The 26,378-nt window shown below is 34.6% G+C and overlaps 1 protein-coding gene across 6 annotated transcripts in view; it reads right to left on the reverse strand.

The window, feature by feature from the left end:
- Positions 1-3,074: 3,074 nt before the first annotated feature.
- Positions 3,075-26,378, reverse strand: part of LOC108373527 (polycomb protein PHO-like) — a 189,550-nt gene continuing 166,246 nt past the window's right edge. For 4 of the 6 annotated variants that reach the window (XM_017629430.1, XM_017629441.1, XM_017629465.1 and 1 more), the window contains 4 exons: positions 18,353-18,521; positions 17,030-18,298; positions 6,391-6,510; positions 5,969-6,331 (listed from right to left, as the gene is read on the reverse strand). In XM_017629430.1, the coding sequence (XP_017484919.1) occupies positions 6,193-6,331; positions 6,391-6,510; positions 17,030-18,298; positions 18,353-18,521 (1,697 nt within the window). In that variant the 3' untranslated portion in view covers positions 5,969-6,192. Of the gene's footprint in view, positions 4,816-5,968; positions 6,332-6,390; positions 6,511-17,029; positions 18,299-18,352; positions 18,522-26,378 lie in introns of those variants that run through there. The other 2 variants (XR_001848969.1, XM_017629448.1) reach the window with 2 other exon arrangements.

Raw genomic sequence — 26,378 nt, forward strand, 5'->3', positions numbered from 1 at the left:
AAGAGTACGTTCATAAATTTTGCATTTCAAATCGAGGTTTTACTGGGTGCGCGATAAATTGTATCTGCCTTTTCGCAAACTAATTTTCTACAGCAAATATTGAAAACATTGGTTACTGCATGCACGATATTTTTCCCTACTTTGATTTAATAACAAATCATAGACTAAAAGGAAAAAAACCAACACCAGTTTCTTATTAAGCGATCGATACTAAACTCTTTTAAAATAGGGGATCAACATACATAATATATGGCCTAAACCTGAATCTGGGTTATAATGATGAATGCAATTTAACTTTTGCGCTGGGGAGTTACTACTTGATATTTTCTCTTCATTCGTGAAATTTCCTTATTAAAACCCTTGGCATATACCCATATGGGTACGAGACTTGGATCGATTCTTTAATTAAGGGTCATTACTGAGTCTATCCTTGTCCGATTTTTCGTGAAATCTATGGAAGTGCTATATCGTCCTTTGCGTTTTATCAATGTAATGGTTTAAAATGACCAAGGCCGATATGTTCCTTTTAATATTAACTGTTTGCAAAATATTTAAGAATTTACGAATTTTACGAAAATATACTGTTTTCTTAGAAACATCTCCACATACTTAGTTACAATACAATTTTTCTTATGTTGATTTAGGGGTTACTGCTTGTGACCACAGATATACAAATATTCTCATTTATAAGTTATGACCACCAGATCTGTATTGACAAATGAAGGGGTTAGAATCATAAGGGTCTAAGTGACATTTATTGAAAATATAAGTTATGCCCATTATTGTTTAGTTAAATATAGTGTTTATGTGGTGACAAAAAGTAAATTAATTTAAATTAGTTAATTAACCTGCATTCATTTCAAATGCATTTAACCAGAATTTACAATAAGTAACCAACTTTAACCTTAACCTTAATTATCTCAAAACAATTTCGGAACTACTTAGATCCTTCTGATTCTAACCCCTTCAAATATGAGAATCCTTTTTACTTCTCTTGAATTGCAGTGGTTCTAAGTTGCTAGCATGGTGCAACAATAATAATTAAAAATACGGCAGCCTTAAGAAAACAGAACATTACTATTATGTATGTATGGCGACTGAAAGTAGATGGTCAACGATATACTAAAATTCGCATTACGTAAGGAAACTGGCTACTTACTGTCGGCTATTGACTCTAGTAGCGCAATTTTTTGTTTCCCGTTTATGACGATTTTGTTATTTGTTTACATAAATTGTTAAACATATTGGAGCAAAGTTGCCAATTATTACGAACCGTGCATGTCAAACAAGTTAGTTCGGATGTTGTCTGCGATTTTCTGTAGTAAGAAGAAAGAGATTAATCGCCATACATAATACAAAGTACTATACTGGTAGCCATGGCTACTAGACTAGACACCAGTCGCTATACATAATGGGGCCATTAAATTTGTCCGATTATTCGACTTTTTCCAAATCCGGTTTTCTAGTTATTCGAAAAAGGCCAATTTAAACAAGTAAGAAGGTCTAAGTTCGGGCGGAGCCCGATATTAAATACCCGGCGCAAGTATCAAATATATACTTTTTACCTTTCCGAAAGCTACCGCTACATGGTAAGCCAGGGTGGTTTTACCCCTAACGTTCAGTTAGACATAATGAGATAAACTTATATAGTCATATGTGGGCGGTATCAGGCCCATTTTCTAAAATTCCATATAACGTTACTGCTTTTCAAGGGATTATTGTTGGTATCAATTTTAAGTAAATTAGCGTCCTTAAATTTCGAAATATAAAAGTTTCAAGCATTTACCCTTGTATACCGATTTCAATAATATTCAACGTTTTTTTTTTGTGTGGCAACCACAATAACCGTACCGAGTTTAGTACAAATTGGTACAACGGTTACCGAGATACTATGTGATCATAAGTGGGCGGTGCCACGTCCATTTTCCAAAATTTTATCATAAATGTATTTCTGGTGCAAGCATAAATTTTGAATAAATTAGCTTTAGTATTTACTGATTTATCGAAGATTTCGTATTTCTCTAAATTGCCGTTTTATGGGATGTGAGTGTGGTTATTGTCCGATTTCAAAAATTTTCCGCCATTTGTCATTTTGTTCCAAGGCCAACAACTGTGCCAAGTTTGGGAGAAATTGGTGGAGCGGTTACCAAAATATGCACATGTAATCATAATTGGGCGAGGCTACGCCCATTTTCCAAAAATTTATAATCTCATTTTTTGTCTAAAAATTATTGTAAATATCAATTTTGGATGAATAATCTTCAGTAGTTACTAAAATAGAAAAAAGAAGTACACGCACCAAGTTTCGTTAGGATATCTCAATTTTTACTCCAGTTATCGTGTGCACAGACGGACGGACAGACAGTCACCGCCTAATCGATTTCTCTTTTCATTCTGACCATTTATGTATACATTTCTCTATATCTATCTCGATTCGTTTGGCCTGTTACAACCAACCGTTATGTGAACGAAGTTATAATACCCTTGTGCACATGTGCGCTCGGGTATAAAAACGGTTCTTAATATTTTAATTCAGAAAAACCCGGTTAGACCGGATATTTGCTTTTAATTTTTCGCGTCTGGGCACGCTTACAGACGCAAAAAAGAGACGCAAAAATTAAATAATATTATTAAAATAACGTATGACTTTAATTTAAAAGACAATTAAATGGAATAAATTCAAAGTTACTCGTATTTGGGTTAATAGTAAATTAGATCTAATAAATACTTAAGGGTTCTGGGATTAACTGTGTTTTCCTCAGTTGTTAAAAAACTTAACCCTGTCTTTTTATAAGTATTTTCTAAAATATATATCGTTACCCTAACCAAAACTTTTTTCAAAACTGCGTTTTTTACAGATTTTGGCAGGATATATTAAAATATACCTTCAATCAAAATTTTAAGTGTTAGTACCAAATACAACCGAGTTACGTGACACTTTTTAAAAAGCCCCTAGCTGTTCTTGATGCTCTTTTTATAAATGTATTTTGCTTCTATAAAATAAAAAATATGTTGGTTAGGGCCTTTGTGAATTAACGATATGTACATATTTCAATCAATTGTTTGCGGAAATATCTGTGTTTTTAATACTTTATTCAAAAAAATAATATCGAAATTAAGAAACTCGTATGGTAAATCTGCAGGTATTTTAAATAGATGCATTTCAATAAACAATAAACAATAAACAGAGCTTCTCATTTTCCACTTACATAGCTGCATTTTGGCTTAAGTGTTTTAAAGTGTATGCTTTAAACTCGAGTGAAGTTCGGTAGCTTCGCGCAGACGACTTGTACGTGAAAGCCGATTGGCTCCATGAGACTCCCATGTGCACCACTGATTTAAAAGCACATTGATTTACTCAAATTTGCAAAACATACGTTTATCAAAAAAGCATCTTTGAAGGGAAGTTGGTTGTATTGAAGAGCAAGATTGGTAAAAAAGCTATATTTGCGGTTTCAACAAAATAAAAAATGTATTGAATTTACAGTGAAGGTGCAGTTGTATAAATATTCTAGATGAAAAACCCGGTTTATACGGTAACAAAACTGCGGTTTATTCAAGATTTGAAAAAAAAAAAAATCAGATAAAAGCTCTCCAAAATATTGCAAAAAACCGAGCCAATCACTCTACTACTAAGATATTCTTATTTTTACTGCAACATGAGATGCTGGTTCACGACGGTATAGAATAAAAAAGTGTACGTCATCATTTAGCGTTTGTCCTAGCCTAATATGTTAAAACTATTGCTCCACCTAATCTTTTATAAAAAATATATATATATGTATATATTTCAATTGTGTGATGATTGGTCTTGCCATTCTTCTATATCCCGTTGGACACATATTTATGAAAATTAGTCACGCATTTTTTGTACTATTTTTAAACAAAGTGCTAAGAACTTTAATTGAATTTATTTATACTATGGCTGGGACTTCTATCCGGACTTTTTGATATCCGGTTAATTCAGATAATCGGATTAAATAATGCGGATACTATCCGGATAACAAAATGAACCGATACCAACCGAATAGCCGGATGTTCGAATCTAAAAATAAAAATTGTTTATGTATTAATGAAATGTTGTTTTATTCGTTTTGAGAACAATTTAAGCAATCCGTTTAAAAACATTTTAGAATATCTGGATAACCCAGTGAGCGGATATTAACCGGAATATCAGTATATACGAATAGTCCCAGCCCTAGTTTACATGCAATACTAACTTGAAGATGTAATAAAGGAGTAGCAACAAAAGCAGAAAGATTATATTATGGAGCCATTTCCTGCTTTCAATATTATATTTATAAATAAGTAGTTATAAAAATATGGACTCGTCAGATAGAATATGGAAACATGGCGTTTGTCTTCTTCGCCTTACTATCATTAGTATGAAAAAATTTAAAATAAAAAATGTTAAATCAAATTTACATTTTTTATGGCATACGAGCGATGCTTAAATCTCTAGGACTTTTGCGATCTACAAACATTCTCAGTAAATTTTTTATTTGTGCCATGTTAAAATTTACAAAAAATGGGACCCATAGACAATGTCACGGATTTTTACATCATTCATACCGTGTTATCATTAGTATCACTTCAATATAGTTACGACTGGTCCAAAAAGTTTCGCGACAGCAATGCATATCTGTCTATGCATATTTACGTTAAGTGCATTTATTGAAATTGTTATATAGAAACTGGAAACTAAATGTAGGGTAAATGTAATTCATTGAAATCATTCAATCGAATTTTTATCCTTGTTAAAGATAAAACATGGAAGGAAACCCTTCATCTATGCCCATTATATCGAAAGATAAGCTGAGAAGAAAATAAAATAAAAGAAACATTAAATCTAATGGTGCCTGTTCATTAAGCCGTGTCACTACATATCTAAGAAAAAAGTTGAGCGTGTGTCAGCGTGAGAAAAAATTGTTAGTGTAAAATTGTTAGGCCCCTGGTAAAACAGCTAAATCACGCTTTTACTATAACGTTCTTATTTGATGCCCGATGCTTAGGCTTATATTAGACCGCTAAGATCCGTTTTGACTTATACCTTAATTTATTTTGGGAATTTTTAACTATAAATCTAAAGCTCTCAATGATGAGGACTTTGCGTGTTAGGCTTTATTCACAAACAAAGAAGTTGTAATGTTTCTAAAATCAGCAACTGTTAACTTTTGCGCTCGATAAATAGGGTGCATTCAGAAATGCCAAAACATCAGTCTCTTTTACTTCTAAACTATAACTGATGGAAATGCCTTATTAACGCAACTAAGTTCCAATTAGGCATTTAACCGTGGTTGCGCATATTGGACATTTCCATCAATTATAGTTTATAAATAAATGCTTCTGATGCTTTGGCTTGATACATTTCTGAGCACACCCATAATTAAATAATAATAGATATAGCACTTCTATGCAAAAAGATATTTAGTTCTAAACGAAAATTCCTTGAGCTCAATGGTATTATCGCTGTGTGGCTACAGTTTCATTTTCCCCTAAATCTATCCTGCATTTACATATGGAGATCCGGAATAGCCGATTTTCTTCTTCGTTGTCATATTTATATATTATATATATGGTGCGATCGCCCTTCTTCAGAATTTGATTGAAGAACACCCTATCTCAGAATTTTATTGAAACGCACCATACCTCAGAATTTGGTTGAAGAACGCCCTATCTCAGAATTCGGTTCAAAAACGCCCTATCTCACTTGAAAATGTGTTCAGATAGGGCGTTTTTGAACCGAACCAGAGCGTTCTTCAATAAAATTCTGAGATAGGGCGTTCTTAAACTTAATTCCGAAATGGGGCGTTCTTGAAAAGTTTTCTCAGATAGGGCGTTTTCGAACTGGCTGCCGAGGTAGGTCGATCTTCCACTCAGGTGTCGATATAGAATACCTTAAATGCAGACCATGAAAAGTTATATGAAACAAAAACTAAAAGTTTAAACCGCCATACAAGTATTAAAAAATAACTGTTTTGATTGTGAATAAAGCCTAACAAGTCCTTCCAAAATTAATTAAGGTATTATTTAAAACCACAACCTTTTAAGGGTCAATTCTAGTCCAAAATTTCCTCTTGACATTTATGTTCAAATAAAACTGACACACACTACGCTTTTTGTTTTTGTGATACGCCTTACTGTTCTTAACATCCGAATAAATAAATTACTTCATGATGACGAAACCATATTTTAATCCGTGTACACAACATAAGAAGAGTTGGAGTCCATTTCATTCAATTCGACTTTTATAAGGTTTTGTGGAGTTATCTGTATCGGGCTATTAGAATCGTTATTGATATTACTGCGGCTCCCACCTAGCGAATTTCGCCTGCAAAAATGGTAAGATGATAAATGTAAACGAAAACTTGTGTAAAATTTTGTATTTACTTGGTTTTTGCGTGTGTTAATATATGTGATTTCAAGTTTGTGGACTGGGCGAACTTTTTGTTGCAACCGTCAAATGGACAAACATACGGCCGATCACCGGTGTGAATCCTTACATGAGTTCTGAAAACACAGATAATAATAGCAACGAGTATAAAATGTCAAAATGGTGAATGCAGGTTATATGCATATATAACGGGTTATCCATTACGCGGAATGTAAATTTATGAAATTTGACACTTGACAAAAATACTGTCAGCCAAACAAATATTTCCTTGTTAAAGTTTGGTGCTTCACAATAAAGGCTCAGTTAGGCATACTTGGCATTGCATGACAGTTGTCACATAATAAATTTGTTAAATGAGCTCTGCGTATAAGCGGTTACCCAACACACAGCACATATTTAGAAGTCTGTTGGTTTTTGATTTGTACGTAGAAATGTTATTCTGTGCAGTGCAGTGCAAAGTATACAAAAGTGAACTATAATAAACGTTTTAAGACCGATATACGCATTAAAATTATTAAGGTATTAAAAAGGTAAATCTTCGGTGGCTACATTTTCGCGCGTCTCGAGAAAAGCCTTCAATGAGGCTCATTTGACACCAGTCGGATATGTTAATAATAATTGAAAAATATAGAACAGCGAACAGCCGCATTTGACCGCAAAAGACATTGTGCCCAAAAAATTTACTACATATTGGTGCGCATTATGGGCCGCCAGCGTCATAGAAAGCGCCTACGTAACCGTAAATTTTCAGTATTATGCCGCCATGATCTATGACGTTTTTTTGGCTGAAATTGAAGATTTTGTTCTTGACGAAATTCAGTTTCCAAAAGGCGGGATATGAAAAATAACGCGGCTAATAATGCCTCTATTGCGGGAGAAGTTCCCATGACGCAAAGTTTCGATATTCGGCGATCCCATTAGGACAGTAGAAGGCTGCATGAATTCATTCAAATCTGCTTATGAATTATTCATAAACAAACCAAATGAATTATTTTGGCTTAATTTTTTTTTGAATTTGAGTGAATACTTGTTCTGATATATGTGTCGACACAACAATATTCAAACAAATTGAAAATAAATTGAATTGATATAAATGAAAATTTTTTGTATGGTTATCCAAAATTTTTTTTCTATGTACATACATATGTATTAGAGTACTACAAAGTTCAACATTTTTAGTAAAAAAGCCATTTTCAAAAATTTCATGCATTGCTATATCATGTCAACTCAAACAAGGCGTTATGCCATGCCATTCCATTTCAAATATACTGTTGTAGCATGTCATTGCTACTTAGCTAAGCTGTTGTGTTTCTGCAGCACATTTTTAATACTGTTTGATCCTGTCTTGTATGAATATATATAGATTTTTAATTAGACAATTGTTTAATAAATTTTATTATGATAGGAGCTTACAAAATTTAGAAAAAATCCTTCACTTACATATAAGTATACAAATGATTTGATTTCAACTTATTGGAAAGTGTCTTCATATGTTATTGCCAAACATTTATGAGCGACATACTATGAAGGACTTGTATGATGTGACACATGTCGCTATGTTTTATAGTTCCAACATTTGCAGGCCTTTAATATGTATGTATGTATATATTGCTGCGCTGCTATTACAATACGAACAAACTTCTTTGTAGAAAAAAACTATAATCGAAATGGGTTTGAATGGTTTCAATGTTTTTCATTCATTCATTAAATTTCTTCCATTTGAAGGTAGAAAATTTAAAACAAAATGTATATTCATAACTCACAAAATTCCAAACGCCGAGTTTTTTGTATATAAAGTAGAATATTCAACTACTGTACTCTGTTTGGCTAGAAGTTTGAATGAAGTCATGGAGCCCTCTATAGGTCACAAAGATCTTGCGATTTGGATTTCTTATGCGGACAATCCCGCAGCTTTGAAAAAATTGAAGGACACGACATGCCAAGTTATAGCCCAAAATGTGTGAAAATCCTCAAAATATTACCTCAAAAGGATTAGATCCTGCAAAACGGTCCTGTGGAGATTCGAATGATAATGTTTTCCACCAATGATGGCATATTTCAAACTTATTAAAAAAAAAATCAACCGCGATTTAAATATTCAGTTTTTTTACTTTACCGAAGGAGGAAATGGATAAACCCGTACACAAAACCCGCTTCATTTCAACAGGCAAATTTTTTTCTGCAAGAACCCAGCATTTCAGGACGTTGAGGCATCGGAGGAACATTGTTCTCATCTCATTTATGATTCTGCTTTTATTAGAAACTTTAATCGGCGCAATACATTCAACACAAAGAAGGTTATAGATATAAATTTAAATTAATAGCTGTTCAATGCTATAAGTATTTCGATCTCTAGGTAGCGGGCCATACCTCATATTAACATCTATCTATCTAAAAGCAAAGACAGGCGGCAGAGTTGACCCCGACTAGTTAATCCGGAATTCTCTCGGGAATTAACTGCAGTTGATTTGGATTAAGTCCTGCAGTTAATCCTCAAAATTAAAGCGGATCAGGGGAATTTTGGATGGCAGCACTGACCAAACGCAAGCTGATGCTTATTGTACAAGCAGGGGAAAAAAGGAAGCTAGTTTGGCATCCGAATGGTGTGAGCTGGATACTACAGTTCGATAAGACCGATCGATAGGTTCGATCCTCAGTCCAAGCGTTTGCCAAATTTGCTTATTTTTAACTTCTTAGTTTAAATTTACTTATATATTTTTTTACATTATTTATTTTATCATTAGTTTAATTTTATTAAGAAAGTCCACAACTATAATTACACGGTGCTACAAAAACAAAAATAAAAAAATACACCCGAAACAAAAATAGTGTAGGTTGTAGGTAGGGTCGAGTACAACATAAAAATACGTTTCTTATTGTTCCTGAACCTTCCATTTATTTTATTAAAAACCCTTTATTTTCATACTCAATGCACTTAAAGAGATAACAGCTTGACTATTTCTTATTCAATTTTAAAAACAAAATATGTTATGAAAAGGGAATGATAGACCTTTAAAATGATTTATAAGAATATATTTTTATCCAGTTTTAGTCTGGTGCATAAGGATGCAAAGAACAATGTGTATACCAAATTTGATCGAGATCGGTGATATAGTTTTTGAGATACACATATATGAAATAATTGGGCGGTGCCACGCCCATTTTCCCAAAATTTTATGAAAAAACAATTTTCTACTACATCATATACATAAATTTTAAGTAAATATTGATGAACTCCGTAGCCACACTGAGTAAAGGTATTAATTTATTCGAAAATACATAATACATCTTTTCCAACTTTCATGGAAAATTTTGAAATTAGTGACGGTCAAAGTTGAGAAATTAAGAAAATCATAGACTTTTTTAAATTTACCTGATGAAAACTTCCACCAAGCTAAGTCTAACAATATATAGCGTTTGATTTTTAAAATCGAATGAAAAATAGTTAAGCTGTTAATAGATAAGTACACCAAGTATATAACGCTTTAATATTTAAAAAACGGCTCAGGAACTAAAAGAAGCCTGCACTAAGTTTTGTTTCGGGTGTATTTCATGATTTTTTTTGAAGCTCCCCGTTATATTTAAAAAGAAATAAAAGTAATAATTGAATGAATTAAATAAAAAAATGAAATGAGAACTCTACTGTCCGTGAGAATCGAACCCGCGACCTCGCGGCTCAATACTGCCGTCTTTCAGGGTACAATTTTGATCAGATCAACTGCGCCGTAAATCCGAATTAACGTTGTCATCTATATATGATCTCAGATATAAGCACTGTCGTGAAGAAAAGTTTTCCCTATTCAAGTGAAGCGGGTTGCATATACTGTCAGCGTCAAAAATGTGCATACCTTGACATTTTCACAATTTTATTTATTTATATTTTCCACACCAAATGCTACTTATTTTTTATAAGAATATTGTTCATTCCACAGCAAAAGCTACAATAATCAATTTTTTAATTTCATACAGAGCTCAGGAATATGTAAGAAACACCAATACATTTTAAATATTTCGATTCGATTTCTTTTATATGCAATTTCGTAGCTCATAAAATTTTAGTACAATAAAGTTAAACATTACCGTTGATGTTTCAGAATTCTCTTTGTCGAGGGTGTGTACCTTTTATCATATAAAAAAAAGATTCTGATCATACTTTATATGGAAGAAAATGCGCAAAATCTTCGAGAAAAAAAGACCTCAAAAATCGACGCTAACTTTTAGCGTCTTGAAACTTGCAATTTGTATAAATTTAAAAAAAAAATCGAATTAGAAAATTTAAAATGTCTTAGTGTTTATTACATTGAAAATAAAAATATTGATTCTAGTGGTTTTTGCTGTTGTATAAACTACTACCCAGACCACAATCAGATCGTACGCCTGAACACTTTTTAATATTTGTACTGGAAACTTTTATATACATACATATATTAATAACTAAAATTTTTTTATACAAAGTTTGCCAATTTCTCAATGCTTGAAATGTGATTTCTTAAAATTAAAGCAAAAGAAAACAAATTACAAAAACAACAACGTAACTAACAAGATCTTTCAAAACTCTTATAAAATGCATTTCAATTCAATACGTAGCATCTTAAAAAATGTATTGTTTAACACTTTGCCTTAATAACATCTTTCATTCTTTTTCACTACTTTTCCATAAAAATTAGTGAAAGGATGAAATATTTTCTTTAAGATGCTACGAACTGAATTGGACTGCATTTCATAAGTGTTGAAAGATCTCGCTAATGGCATTGTTGTTTATCTATTTTGTTTTTCTTTTGCTGTTGATTCTAAGAAACCACATTTCAAGCTTTGGCTTTGGCAAATTAACAAACTTGGTATCAAAACCTTTGGTTTATTAATATATATTAAAAGGCTGCATGAATGCACGTAAAACAAATCTTGAATCACTCACAATAAATTTTAGTATGCATTCATTCACGCCGCTAGAAGAGCAAATCTCGTGTCTGGGTAACAAAATCCATGAAGCAGAACAATGAGTTCGCTCAACTCATAGCATTCTCACAAGCAACGATCCACCCTCGGCACAATTCGTCAACCAAAGAGTTTGAGAAAATCGTATTTCTCAATTTGATTTTCAGCATTGTTTATCATTTGAAACTAAACGTTTTCTCAAATATTTCTCAAACATTGTTAATCAATTTAATAACGGTTTGAGAAAAATTGTAGAAAAAATTTTTTAGCATTCCGTTCGGTTCCGCTGTGTCAATATGGCACGGATGTCGAAGTCCATCGGTAGTCTGCTACATAAGTCGCAGAATGGCTCTTCGACCACGCGGTCGCTGTTATTCGCAATTTGTCTAATTTCAAAACAAACTATGCAACTAATTTTTTACATCAACTTATTTTTCTTTGTTAAACTAACTGAATAAATAAGCTATTAAATAAACTGTTAAACTGCATAAATAAAAATTCCATTCCTATAAAAACTGTGTTTCTCTTACATGTGTCATTGGCTACACAAATATTTCAATGAGAGTAACTAGATTTGCATTTGAGAACTAACGTTTGAGATTTGAGAAAAGGACTGATTTTCAAATGCATCTCAAATTGAGGTTTAACAAAAATGTTTATGGAAAAAATATATATTAAAGTATTCAATATGTGTATACAGTTGTGCACAAAATAATAGGAGTGGTCGCATTACATTTTAACTGGATTGAGGCATGATACAAAAATTTAAAGGTAAAGCCGCTGAGAGGCAGCCCGAACATTTTTGAAGCTTGCTAAAAATCAACCGTAGCCCTACCTAGTTCAAACTTGCACTTTATTGTACTAAAATTTAATATACATACCCAGAATTTTGTAACTGTTAATAAAAAGTTTGAAATTTTTATGAACATTTCGCTCGTTTGTTAAAATATTTTTCCTATAAACACATGCATATGTACATACATATGTATATGTTTAAATTTAACTATTTTCCCAAACTAATCTCTTTTAAAACAAACTACGCATATTTAGAAGAGATTGCCTTTGTGTATCTATGTGTATCACATGTTTGTGAAAAACAGGCACACTGAATTATTTCGAGTACAAAGTATACGTTAAAAAGGATATCTGTTAATAAACTTTAGCTTACATATATACATACATACATAGGTATATGTATTTATGTTTAGGCATACAAGCTACTTTATAATACCATGATAGATGTGCATATGTATGTACATATGTACACTTAGGTGCAAAATTGAGTCAATAATGAACAAATTCGCAATTTATGCGTTTTCCGGTGGTTCTTTGGCAAAATTGTAATGAATTTTTTTTTTTTTACATATATTATAGTATAGCTTAACCATAAAAATATCAAATTTCGCTAACGTATATGCACTCCATCAATATTTGTAAATTAACAAATTGACTCAATTTTGCACCCATATAATTTAAAAGAGATATTGCCACGCTGCAACTCGCCGCAACCCGTTTTCTTTCGTTAAAGGGTCGGGCTTTGTTATAAATGAGTAAGTAAGTTGGTTTTTTGTTATTAAAATACCATGAGATGCGTTTTGGGAAGTAAAAATATTACTGAAAAAGCTATGATGGGGCTTCCAAGCCGGGAAATAACGAAAATAACGCATGTGAGCCAATCGACTGTTAGGCGCATTATTAGAGGAACTACTAACATGCAGATTGCAAAGAAAACGGTGGAAATAAGCCGAAAATATCCGAGGTAGAAGGGCCAAAACTTAGGCGTTTAATAGCGTCAGACAGAATATCTACCGCTAAAGAAGCTGTGGGGTGAGTTAGTGGAGATGCTAGCGTGTGAACCGTGCGAAGAATGCTTCATAAAGCAGTGGTCCGACGCCATTCGCTGTAATGCAGCCCCAGCCGCTCATTGCCCCACACTCATGCTTTACTGTCGGTTGAATGTGCGAAGGCTTAATCGTTTTTCCGCTCTTGTCCCAAAACCAAGATCTTTCATTGTTTGGAAGCGGTTAATTTTGGCCTCATCTGACCAAATAACCTATAATTGTACATAACATTTAGGCAAAGTTTGAAATGCACGGACATTGCAAAAATTCCTGGACCTTTTTGATTGGATCAGTCCAATTTTTTTTTTCTGAGAATGCTCACCTTAGATTAATGTCCCTAGTCCACCGAAGTGGTTTTTTTCTGCACCACCGCCTTCAATCCTGCATTATAAAGCATTCTTCTCACGGTGAATATGCTAGCATCTCCACTAACGCACCCCACAACTTCTTTAGCGGCAGATATTCTGGCTAACGCTATTAAACGCTTATGTTTTGGCCCCTCTACCTCGGATATTTTCGGCTTATTTCCACCGTTTTCTTTGCAATCTGCATGTTAGTAGTGCGTCTAATAATACGGCTAACAGTCGATTGGCTCACATGCGTCATTTTCGCTATTTCACGGCTTGAAAGCCCCGTCATAGCCTTTTCAGTAATACTTTTATTTTTATTTCCCAAAACGCATCTCATGGTGTTTTAATAACAAAAAACCAACTTACTTACTCATTTGTAACAAAATCCGACACTTTAGCGGAGGAAAACGGGTTGCAGCGTGGCAATATCTCTTATAAATTATATGGGTGCAAAATTGAGTAAATTTGTTAATTTACAAAAATTGTTGGAGTGCATATACGTTAGCGAAATTTGATATTTATACCCGAGCGCACTTGTGCACAAGGGTATTATAACTTTATTCACATAACGGTTGTTTGTAACAGGCAAAACGAATCGAGATAGATGTAGACAAATGTATACATAAATGATTAAAATGAAAAGAGAAATCGATTAAGCGGTGAATCTCTGTCTGTCCGTCCGCCTGTGCACACGATAACTCGAGTAAAAATTGAGATATTTTAACGAAACTTGGTACGTACACTTCTATTGGGCGTAGGACGGATGATATTGAAAATGGGCAAAATCGGACAATAACCACGCCTACCTCCCATATAACGGTAATATTCAGAAGTACGAAAACTGCGATATTTTAGTAACTACTGAAGATTATTCACTCAAAATTGATATTCACAATAATTTTCAGGCGAAAAATAAGAATTAAAAGAATTGTTTAACGCTCGGACTTTTTTCAAATTAAAGATGAAACCAAAGTCGATATCTCCGAGCCAATTGAAATGAATTTTTTCAATTTATTTAGCTTTCGGAGCTAGTATTGCACCCTCATAAGAATTATAAAAAATATGTACTGATATATATGTGTGTGTTTAACGCAAAATTAACTGCGGCACCATGGATTGTGCATCTTATCATACACACATATATGTATAAGTAACTAAGTCAAATTGCCGGTATGTATACCCTCTTTATTATGGGAGTAGTAATAATAACAAAACTTCAAGCATAAATTTAAAAAATTGAAATTGGAAACCGCAAAGATAGACAAATTCTATTGTAACGAAAAACGAGCGAATTGAGATATTTTATAGGGTATACGTACCGCCAATTTGACTTAGTTACTTATACATATATGTGTGTATGATAAAATGCACAATCCATGGTGCCGCAGTTAATATTGCGTTAAACACACATACATATATCAGTACATATTTTTTATAATTCTGATGAGGGTGCAATACTAGCACCGAAAGCTAAATAAATTGACAAAATTCATTTCAATTGGACCGGAGATATCGACTTTGGTTTCATCGAAAAATAAGAATATTTGGGCAGGTTCTGCAATTCACTTCCGAGTGAATTTCAACCCCTGCCAATTTGAATTCAAACCGAGTTTGATTGAAATTCACTCGAAAGTGAATTGCAAACCTGCCTGATTATAAACTTTTGGAAAATGGGCGTAGCCACGCCCACTTAAGGTTACAAGTTTATATCTTGGTAACCGCTGCACCGATTTCCTTCAAACTTGGCACAGTTATTGGCCTTGGTACAGCATACCAAGCGGACGAAAATTTTTAAAATCGGCCAATAACCACGCCCACATCCCAAATTACGGTAATTTAGAGAAATACTAAATCTTCGATGAATCAGTAAATATTAAAGATAATTTCAAAATTGATGCTTGCAACAACTCTTTACCAAGAAATACGTTTATGATAACATTTTGGAAAATGGGCGTGGCACCGCCCACTTATAATCACATATATGTATCTCGGTAACCGTTCTACCAATTTGTACCAAACTCGGTGTGGTTATTGTGCTTGCCACATAAAAGCAAAACGTTGAAAATTATTGAATTATTGAATCGGACTAAAATTACGGCCGCTTTTCATATAACGGTAAATTTCAGAAATGCTTGAAACTTCAATATTTCAAAACTTAAGGACGCTAATTTACTCAAAATTGATACACCCCGGCTTACCATGTAAGCGAAAGCTTTTTGACAGGTGAAAAACATATATTTAATATTTGCGCCGGGTATTTAATGTTCGGCTCCGCCCGAACTTACGGTTTTCTTACTTGTTTTATGGTGGATTCTAGCGCGTTAAGCTATACTCTAATACAGAGATGGGCAAAGTAGCTCCCAGAAGCCTTTTGCACTTAGGAGCCGGCTTGGCACATTTAGGTGCTACATGAGGGGTAATATCAAGAGCCAGCATGAAGGGGGGAAGAAGAGCGTATTCAAATTTCTTGTACTCCGATTCTCATTACTAATATATATGATGCTTTTAATATATTTTGTACACCCCTTTACCCTGAGAACTGATTTAGCTCTTGCGTAGCACTTGCTGGCTCTTTGACGGCTGTAAGAGCCAAAAATTTGCCCATCCCTGCTCTAATATATCGCACACCGTCTTCAAAAGAGTCACAACTCAAAATAATACGTTCGTCAGAAAATGCCAAAAACTATTTCGTAGCACATGCTAATCATATGGGCAAGGGCGATTTTACCTTAGGGTTTTTAGCAAATTATAACAAAAATTTGCTCCAGCTTTTGCTGAATGGTAAATAAAAGCTCTGTGTACATTTTTAGCGCATAATTTCAAAAATGCCAAATTTTGAGTTGTGACTGTTTTGAAGACGGTGTGCGATATGTGAAAAAAATGCATTACAATTTTGCCAAAGAACCACCGAAAAACGCATAAATTGTGAATTTGTTTATCATTGACTCAATTTTGCACCTAATTGTCTATGTAATTATTTTTTGAATTATTAATGATGTGGTTGGGATCTACAAGGAGTTTTTTTTAATTTGGGAAAAACGTTCAATGATGCGTACAAATATAAGGCTAGGCAACCTTGAGACTCCTTAGCAAATGTTTAGGATGTATAATTTCTACATTGTTAACGATGTGGCCAGTATGTATTGTTTTGTGTTTTTGAGTTTTTAGTTTGGGAAAAAACGTCAATTAATGCAAACAAATATCTGCATAGCCAACCTTGAAAACCCAGAGTATCTTTACTACAATGGAAACCGTGGAAGTGAGCAAAAGAACAAAAAAATTATTTGTTGCTTAGCTAAAAACCATGAGCGCACCCATCCATGTTAACAGAATTCGAGAAAGAGTGAATTCACGAACTGATTGTGCTATGGGTAGCATATATATTAAAAAGAAATAAGAAAAATTTAGTATGGAAAATATATATAATAAAACGTCAAAATGTCAGGGCATAAATATTTTTGACGCTGACTAAATGTTTATTACAATGTATAAACGCATACACTGGTTACCTTAAATTAAAATCCAATGAGAATCGTTTACCACAACCTTCAAAAGTGCACTGAAATGGTTTCTCCCCGGTGTGCACAAGCTGATGGCGCTTTAACTTGGAGCTTTCGACAAACGCTTTACCGCATTCAGCACAGACATGGACCCGTGGTCCGTGGGTATGAAGGTGTTTACGCATTGCAGAGTTGTCACGAAAAAATTTATAACATCCTTTTTGTGGACATGCAATGCGTTTTTCGCCAGGGCCGTTGCAATTCGTTTCTGAAGCGGCAGCAGTATTTATTTTGTTACTATAACTCAATGGTGGTGGTGAAGAAGACATAGTATGAGAATTTGATTGTAAAACAACCCCTACGGGCAAGGCTGTGGTTGATAGGCTACCGTCATCTATACTGGTCATCGTGATCACAGCAGTATTAGCAGGATGAATAAGCGGCGTGGTCATTACAGTAGTGCGTGAAACTGGTAAAACCACATCTTTATCGTCTTCATCCGTTGTAATAAGAGTGTTGTCGGCTCTACTATGTGAAACAGTCTTTTTTAATTTATTGTCTATACTGCTGGTATCCGCATACTCGGACAACGGTTGATGTTCCGTTGGATCTAAACCTATTATTGTGGGCATAATTGTAGAGCATCCAGCCTCTGTGGTAGTTCTGGACGAGTCTCCCGCATCCACAGAATTTTCAACTAAAACATGTTGGGATTGTAGTTCCTGCTGTTGCTGTAAAATTATATGTCGTTGCATCAATTGTTCTTGTTGGTCCTGAAAACCATTACTGTCGATGGAAGGCACAAATCCCTGCACAGAATCAGTAACACTACATTCGTTTTCGATTTCTCGTTCCTCACAAGTTATAAAATCCTGGTAGTCCGTCTCCTGCTCTTGATTCGAAGCCTCATCGTCGGAATTGCCCGAGGCCCACATAGTGACACTAAATTCACCTTCCATCGTTTTTATTTGTACCTGCTTTTGTTCCCAACGTCGCGGTTTAACAGGTTCCTCCATCATTTCAACAGGTTTATAGCAAATTGTATTACTGGCACTAGTACTTATGCCGCCGGCGGTCTGTATTTGTGACAGTTCAGTTCTATTTATATATTTTTGACGATGATTTCGTTGCTGGGTAAATGGTACTTGGTTATTACTGAAAGCCCCCGGGAAGTGTTGAGCATCAGTATTCACATTGCCCATATGACCCACCACATTTTGATTTATAATGTTGGAATTCATTGCAGAGTTAACTTGCTTAACTGTGTGCCTTCGTTTTCTAAAAGCAAAGGTTTTTATTACATATCAATTATAGTTCGATTATTTAACTGACCTTGTAGAAACCATAGTTAACGAGCCGGGCGTTGAGGTTAATGGCACTGTTGAATCTGCAAATACGTTTCTAGTGGTGTACGTAGATAAATCATCATTTTCATCCGAAATTTCCTTAGGATTGGGCAGGTGGGAATCAGAATGAATGACTATATTTTCTCTTTTGAAAACTGGAAGAATACAATTTAAAAAGGGCATAGATATTTTAATAATTTTTTTGTAAAGTTTTGCTAAGTATTCTGAAAGCAAAATTTTGGTAAATAATGGGAATGTAGCCCGTACGATCGCAACTGGACCCGTAGCTATAGAGTACCTGCCGCCCCTAAATTGGAGCGCTAAGCTTTGGGTTTTCCAATGCTAACGAGTGCCAGTGCGCGCTATACCCAAATAAACGCGGCGTAATTTTTGACGTTTCCTCATTTCGTCTTCTATCAAAAGGGTTATTTGTAGACAATTGGTCTCCTCTTCCCTGTAGGGCACCTACCCACACTAACGCACACTAATTTTTAGCTGACGCTTGCGGGTAGCAGTATCTACCTCTGCTGGTCGCACTGCTAATGACGATGCCTGTTTCTAACTATATAATACTGTTACTAATCACAGTTGCGGCGATACCGCGTAACTGTGCTACTAAACAAGGATCTAACCAGGACCTGATTAAAGCACAGGCTACATAGGCGCCAGCCTAGGGGCCCGCACTACAAGGGGCCACATGAAAAATTAAAAAAGTTAAAAATTATATACATATTTACAATTTGTAAGAAACGTAAAAGGCACTGAAGGCAAGTTAATCAAAGACAAGTTTAGTTTGTTGTGTAATGCGATCAAGCATACATTGCTGCAACCCTACAAATCACCTTATTAGAAGTAGCCTAAGGTAATAGATTACATCTAAGAATTTACGATATTGAGGATGCAACCCTGTTGTATCTGCGAAAGCAACTAACTTTAAGTCCTTTAGTGAAAATAAAATTGGCGGCATTATTCCCGCGTACATTTAAAACGAACAGTCGAGTTTTATTAAATTTACCCGGAGGTCCCACACTAGCGGCTGAAGTACACCCACATATTTGGGTAGGCCAGGGAGCGGCTTCGGAGCACTAAAGCTTCGTGCACACCCACGTACAGCAAAGTACGTAGCAGCGTACAGTGGAGCGCTAGGGCTCCATGAGGGCAGGCGTTGGCCGGCATCAGCGCCGGCGGAACACCAGGGCTCCGCGTGAACTGAGCAGGTACGCCTCCTCCACATAAGAAATGTGGGATAACACACATTACATGGCGACCGTACACCAGCCTGCAAAATGGGCGAGAAAAAAAGGGAAACAACTAAAGCGACCACGGGAAAAAACCCTAATGATTGCAAAAAAAAATATTAAATAAAATCAAAAAAACAAATTAAAACAAACAGATATATAAATAAAAATGTGAACTCTTTGTACAAAAAAAAATTAATTTAGTTTCAAAAAAAAATAAAATAAAAAAACATGTTCTAAAAAGTTACTGGTGGTGGTAATTTAAAACTTAAACTAGACTAAATCTCCAAAAACTAAATAACTGGGGGTAGAAAATTTACAAAAATTACAAAAATGAATTAAAACAAAAAATATATTACAAAAAAAAACTTTCAAAAAAACCACAGAAAAAAAAACAAAAAATAAAATCGGTTGTACCAACGTTTTAAAATAAATTACAAGACTTTAAAATAAAAAATAAATAAAAAATCGGTAGTACCAAAGTTTGAAAGACAAATTAAATAACACTATGCGACAGTCAAAATTGGGATGGGATGAAACCAACGGGAAATAGAAAAACGTTATATGAACAGATTAAAGGAATTGTAATTTTTAATTTTTTTAAATTTGCTTGAGCAAAATCGGACTAAGGGTTCTCGAGTTATGTCAAAAAAAGACCACCAAAGGTGACAATTTCCCCTATATGATAGTTAAATATATATCTCGATTCCTAGACGTGACCCAGCGAAATGCCGGGACACGTATAACTTCTTTTTTACCGATATAACTTTCCCCGGTATTTTGAACCCTTCCCGATCACTGACCCCTACCATTTGTCTCACAATGTAATAAATGCGAGAAAGTGCAGTGGCTGGTGGCTAAAGTGGCTTTTTAAGTGAATAAAAATACAGTGGCTGGTGGTACAAAACGTTAAAACTTTAGGTGGAAAAGTTGGAAAGTAAATAAAACTAGTGTGTGTGTAAAAGTGCAAAAAAAACACACGAAAGAATGTGGATTTTGAAGTGACTGTACCTAAATATGCCAAGCCACTGAACAATAACCCCGTTACCTAACGGCGTACAAAACCACGCCCCTGGCAAAGTCACTTAACTGTAACTCCGTTACAGTTGGTTCCTACTTATTACCATGCAATTTGTTATTTTATTAAACCTATGTTATGCTACTTTATGTTCACTTCACTTTTTCTCTCTTTTTGTATGTATAAAGCCGATTGGCGTTAATAAATACATAAATAAATAAATAAATAAATAAATAAATAAATAACACCACGCCACACATATATATCGCTGAGAAGGGTGAGATAGTAGCGTGGAAACGAGTAACAACAGCTACAACTAGGACAACACATCTGTACATGGCAACGCTACGCAGGAAGGTGACTTCGTGGGACCTGATGGTATGAGCATACATACATACATATATACTTTACACTTAAATGTACATTTTTTTAATTCAATACAATTGCACACTATTGCTAATATTTAAATACAACAAAAAATTTTTATCCTTATACTTATGTACATACTAACACTCAAGTTACATAATTAAAATTGTCAATACATATATACTTTACACTTAAATGTACATTTTTTTAATTCAATACAATTGCACACTATTGCTAATATTTAAATACAACAAAAAATTTTTATCCTTATACTTATGTACATACTAACACTCAAGTTACATAATTAAAATTGTCAATACATATATACTTTATCATATACATATGTACATACTTGTGTTACTGTTTCTAATGGAATTTCTGAACTACAGTCGTGTGCAAATTATTGGTACCAAACCAACTTTCCTTTTTTCATTTATATAACTTAGTTTTTCTGACCTCCATACATAATTTTACTTACATTTTTGAATTACACTAGCGTGCAAAATGTCGCCACGCAACTTTTCTTAAAATTAAATTACAATTAAAAATTTTTAATAAACAGTGCCTTGCAAAGTAGTTAAGGAAGACTTTTCCAAAACATTTAATTCAAAATTTTGATATTATCAGACAAAAATTTTTTTTTATTCTGCGCTTCGCTGAGTGAGTGCTGGAAACTTTTTTTTTTAATTTTATATAAAATCAAAATCATCGATACATGTTTTTCTTATAAATCAGGCCGTGCTATCAGATTACCACGTTTACTTTTTTTTTTCAAAAACAAAAATTAATTGCGATTGAATGCCATTTGTGAAAATTTTACTGGGCCTATAGTTGCGTACAAAATCCAACACCTTTTTGCCATCATTTAAATAAATTGACTTTTTTTAAACATTTATGCCGGGTTTGTCAAATGCCAGATTTTGATACTGCTTTTAAAGATTTGCGTACTGATTTTGCAAAGGTTACAAAACGTGTGTTACAAAGTCGTCCTATCTCAACAAAAGAGGGCAAGCTAGAGGAATATAAAGAAGGAAGATTCCGACGAAGAATTTGCTGACGCACGTTCAACTGGCACCCTTGAAGTTTATAGTATTAAAAAGAGTCGTTCCTTGTTTTTTCCCGAAGATTTTTTGGGATTCGACGACCCTCCTTACGTAACCACTAGCTCACCAAATATTAACTTCTTTCAAAATAACAACACGAAAATGGCAACATCTGAGCAAAAGAAGTCATTTATAAGTTTATGCGCCTCGATTATAAGCGTAAATTATAGTGGTAACTCGCTATCACTTGTCTCTTTTATTGATAAAATTACCCTTATTGAAGAATTGTCAGGCGAAAGCCTCACTACAATATTTATTGCATTTTTGAAATCCAAACTTGAAGGTAAAGCTCGCGAGTCCCTACCAGCGCAAAAAACTCAGTTAGTCAAATTAAAGAAGCGCTGTCAAGCAAAATAAAACCAGATAACTCGAAAGTTGTCGCTGGTAAAATTGCAGCTTTAAAAGTGCATAACAACAATTATTCAGATTTTGCGAAACAGGTAGAGGAGCTCGCAGATGCTCTGGAGCGTTCGCTTATTATTGAAGGGATGACACAAGCGAAAGCTCACGAGATGGCAATCCAGCAAACAATAAATGTTTGTAGGCTCAACAGCCGTTCAGATATGGTAAAGTCGATACTAGCATCGTCAACCTTCAGCGACTCGAAAGATGTTGTAGCGAAAATTATTGTGGAGCACGACAATATAATAAAAGAGCGGCAGGTGTTGGCTTTTAGGTCACGTCCCATACGAACAACAAATTTGCGAGGAGGTTTTAGAGGCAGCAATAATTACAGATATCACAATAACAATCTCAGGTTCAGCGGCAATTCAAATAGGCACAGCGGCAATACTAGCTATCGAAACAATAATCAGAATAGGAATAATAGTTTCAGTAATAGACGAAATAACTACAATAACAGTAACAACAGTCAGGCTTCAAGCAGTAGAAATAGCAATCATACGCGTTCAAATACACGAAATTCTGCCAATGTTCGGACTGTAAACGCCGAGGTCCCTCAGGCGCGAACACTGGGGGAGCTAGACTTGAACAATTAACGACTTTTACAAAGGAAAAATCCATTTACTGCCTAAATCTCAACTATTCCGATTTCATTGAAATAAATTGTAGTGATTCTCAAAAACAATGCACTTTTTTAGTAGACTCTCAAGCAGACATTTCCCTTATAAAATTTTCCAGCATAACAAGCAAATCCGCAATAAACAGCAATAACATTATTAATATCACGGGCGTAACATCAGAAACGGTCCAAACCTTGGGCACAATAAATACAAATTTGGTAGTATCAGACATTTTCATTCCGCACACTCTTCACGTTGTATATGACAGCTTTAACATTCCTTCCGACGGCATACTCGGAAAAGACTTTTTAAAAATAAACAAATGCATAATCAACTATGCAAACGATAGCATAACCATTAGTTTGGGGACAGGAAGGATCAGCGTTTCAATTTTGCACGGCACTACTACCGACACCTTAGTAATTCCACCTAGATGCGAAGTTTTTCGGTTATTTAATTTGGGTAAATCCAAAAACCCTGTTTTTGTAGACGCTCAGGAAGTTTGTAGTGGTGTTTTTAAAGCGAAATGTATCGTTGACACGAAAACCCGATACTAAAACTAATAAACACTACTGACGAAGTAAAATACGTAAGAAATTTCAATATTCAAACCGAAGACATAACAAACTTCAACGTTTAAAAAAGTAACGAAACCACATCTGATCCGAAAAGCATAGAAAACTCAAATCGATTTTAGAAAAACAAGTACCCAATTATGCTAAAAATAAATTGCTTGATCTTTGCTCAAAATATTCCGACGTATGTGCCTTAAAATCCGACCTTATGACTCTGAACAACTTTTACTAACAAAAATTGAGACTGACAGACAAAACACCAGTTTACATAAAAAACTACAGATTGCCATATTCACAACGCGAAGAAATAAACAAACAAGTCGATAATTTATTGCGAAACAATTTGATCGAGGAAAGCTACTCCAACTAAACAGTATGTGCGTAGACTTTAGAGCAGTAAACAAAAAACTAATTGCAGACAAATTACCGTTAGCACGTATAGACATTTTAGATAACCTTGGAAGAGCAAAATATCTTTCGACTCTGGATCTGTATTCTGGTTTTCACCAAATTCCATTACATAAAAGTTCTAGAGATATTACATCTTTTAGCACTGATCGCGGATCTTTCTGTTGGAAGGTCTTGCCTTTTGGTCTTAATGTACAGTGTGTTCACTAAAAAACGAACAGTAATTACGTCTTTTGTATAAATGCGACTTAACATTGAATACATCAGTAGGCTGTCCTTTTTCAGTCGCATGTTTGAGAAATAAACGTTTTAGTTATTTTGCGAAAGCAATTGCATATTTAAGCAATTTTAAGGATGAGTGCCACTTATAAAAAACGGTTTGAAGCATACTTCATAATGGAGTACAGATCAGGCCGCAAAATAGATGGTAGCTACCAGGACTTTTGTTACAAGATGGTCTTAGCGCTGTGAAAAAACTGGAAACGTTGACGATGAACCAGGAAGAGGACTAAAAAGGACGACTTCAGAACGGCAAGATAAGGCGATAACAAACATTTTTCAAAGAAATCCCTCCGTAACCTTGAGAGGCTTGAGAGGAGCTCAAAAAAAGCTTTCCGACCGCGGAATAGAATTATCTCTTAATACAATTCGCAAAAAGTTACACGAAAGAAATGTGGTTTACGCCAGTGTACTGAAGAAACCGCTTTTGACAAAGACCCTCATTGTGAGAGTCGTGTCGAATGCAAGTCGTTTTTCGAGAGTCGAATCATATCGAAAATTTCACGTCATTGCCTAAAATTTCCACTCGACTAGTGTATTAAAACGGAAAACCTTGGCAGCACTGTATAGTTTTCGACGCTTTTGGTCGTTTACTTATTTCAGCACGACACTAGACAATGCTGCTGTTGTCGAGTTGTACAATTTAACCTAATTTACGACTTACGCAATGAGGCTGAAAAACTCATGTCGAAAAACGATTGCTCTTGGCAGAGCAAAATAAAAACCATGACTGGACAACTGTAATTTTCACCGACGAGTCTTCATTTTGGTTAAATAAGAGAGAAAGTCGTGTTTGGTCGGAAAAAGGATGTAAAGTTGTGCAGAGGTCTGTTAAACATTCCGCAGAGGTTCACGTTTATGGTTGTTTTGCCGCAAAGGGATTCGGAAAGTTACTGTGTTTTACCGAAAACTTGAACGCGTCAAAAATGATCGAATTGTATAAAAGAGGTTTACTGATGTCTGCTGATAAGCTCTATGGAAAAAATAGTCGCGACTGGGTTCTGCAAGAGGACAGCGATCCAAAGCATCGGAGTCGACTTTGTACTGAGTGGAAACAGAAAAATGGGGTAACAACAATGGATTGGCCATCCCAGTCACCTGATGCAAATCCCATAGAAAATGTTTGGGTACTAATGAAGCACAAGATAGCTAGAAAAAATCTGACAAAAATAAAACAGTTGAAAAGAGCACTTAAAAAAATTTGGAGAGGCTTTACTACAGACTATGCGGTTAAATTATCAGAAAGCTGTACACGGAGATGTCAATCCATTTTAGATAGCAATGGTGATCGGACAAGCTATCAACATAGATCTCAAAGCTTATATAAAATACGTTTTAAAATAAACAGTGATTTTTTTTTTAAATTTGACATTTAACACTTTTATTTATGTTCGTTTTTTAGTGAAAAGACTGTAGCAACTAACTCGTTTTCAAGAATGATGTCTATAGCATTTTCCGGTATTTCACCTAGTCAAGCTTTTGTGTATGTCGATGATGTAATAGTTATTGGATGCAGTGAGGCACACCATTCTAAAATCTAGAAAGTGTTCGAAACTTGCAGAAAATTCAACTTGCGACTTAACCCAAATAAATGTTTTATTTTTAATATTTTTATTGAGCTTTGTACCACGATTGTTTATTAGGAAAAATTGAAAGAGCAACAAAGTCTAACCGGCAGAAGTTATAGCACTATTTCGGAGATCACCACATCTCCTCATCAGACTTCTTTTTCTAGACTTTAGCAGGGATCGAACCTGCGAATTCGATGTTCAAAGTCAGAAGCGTTAACCACTGAGCTATGTACATCCCGTAAACTCTTGTTGCTAATTCATTTTCCTTATTCAACCAACTACTATCAAGTGCAGCTGATTTGCCGCTATTTAAACTCGACAGCGTGGTTGTTGTTGTCAATTCTATACATCCATTTGCTTATTTGCTTTTTTGTATAGTTTCAGGCAGGCTCTTCCTAAACTATGTATTTGTCAATGTTATTGTGGCTTGTT

Source organism: Rhagoletis zephyria, unplaced genomic scaffold (genome assembly GCF_001687245.7).
Source record: "Rhagoletis zephyria isolate East Lansing unplaced genomic scaffold, Rhagoletis_zephyria_1.1 Rzeph_scaffold_00082, whole genome shotgun sequence".
Lineage (NCBI taxonomy): Eukaryota > Metazoa > Arthropoda > Insecta > Diptera > Tephritidae > Rhagoletis > Rhagoletis zephyria.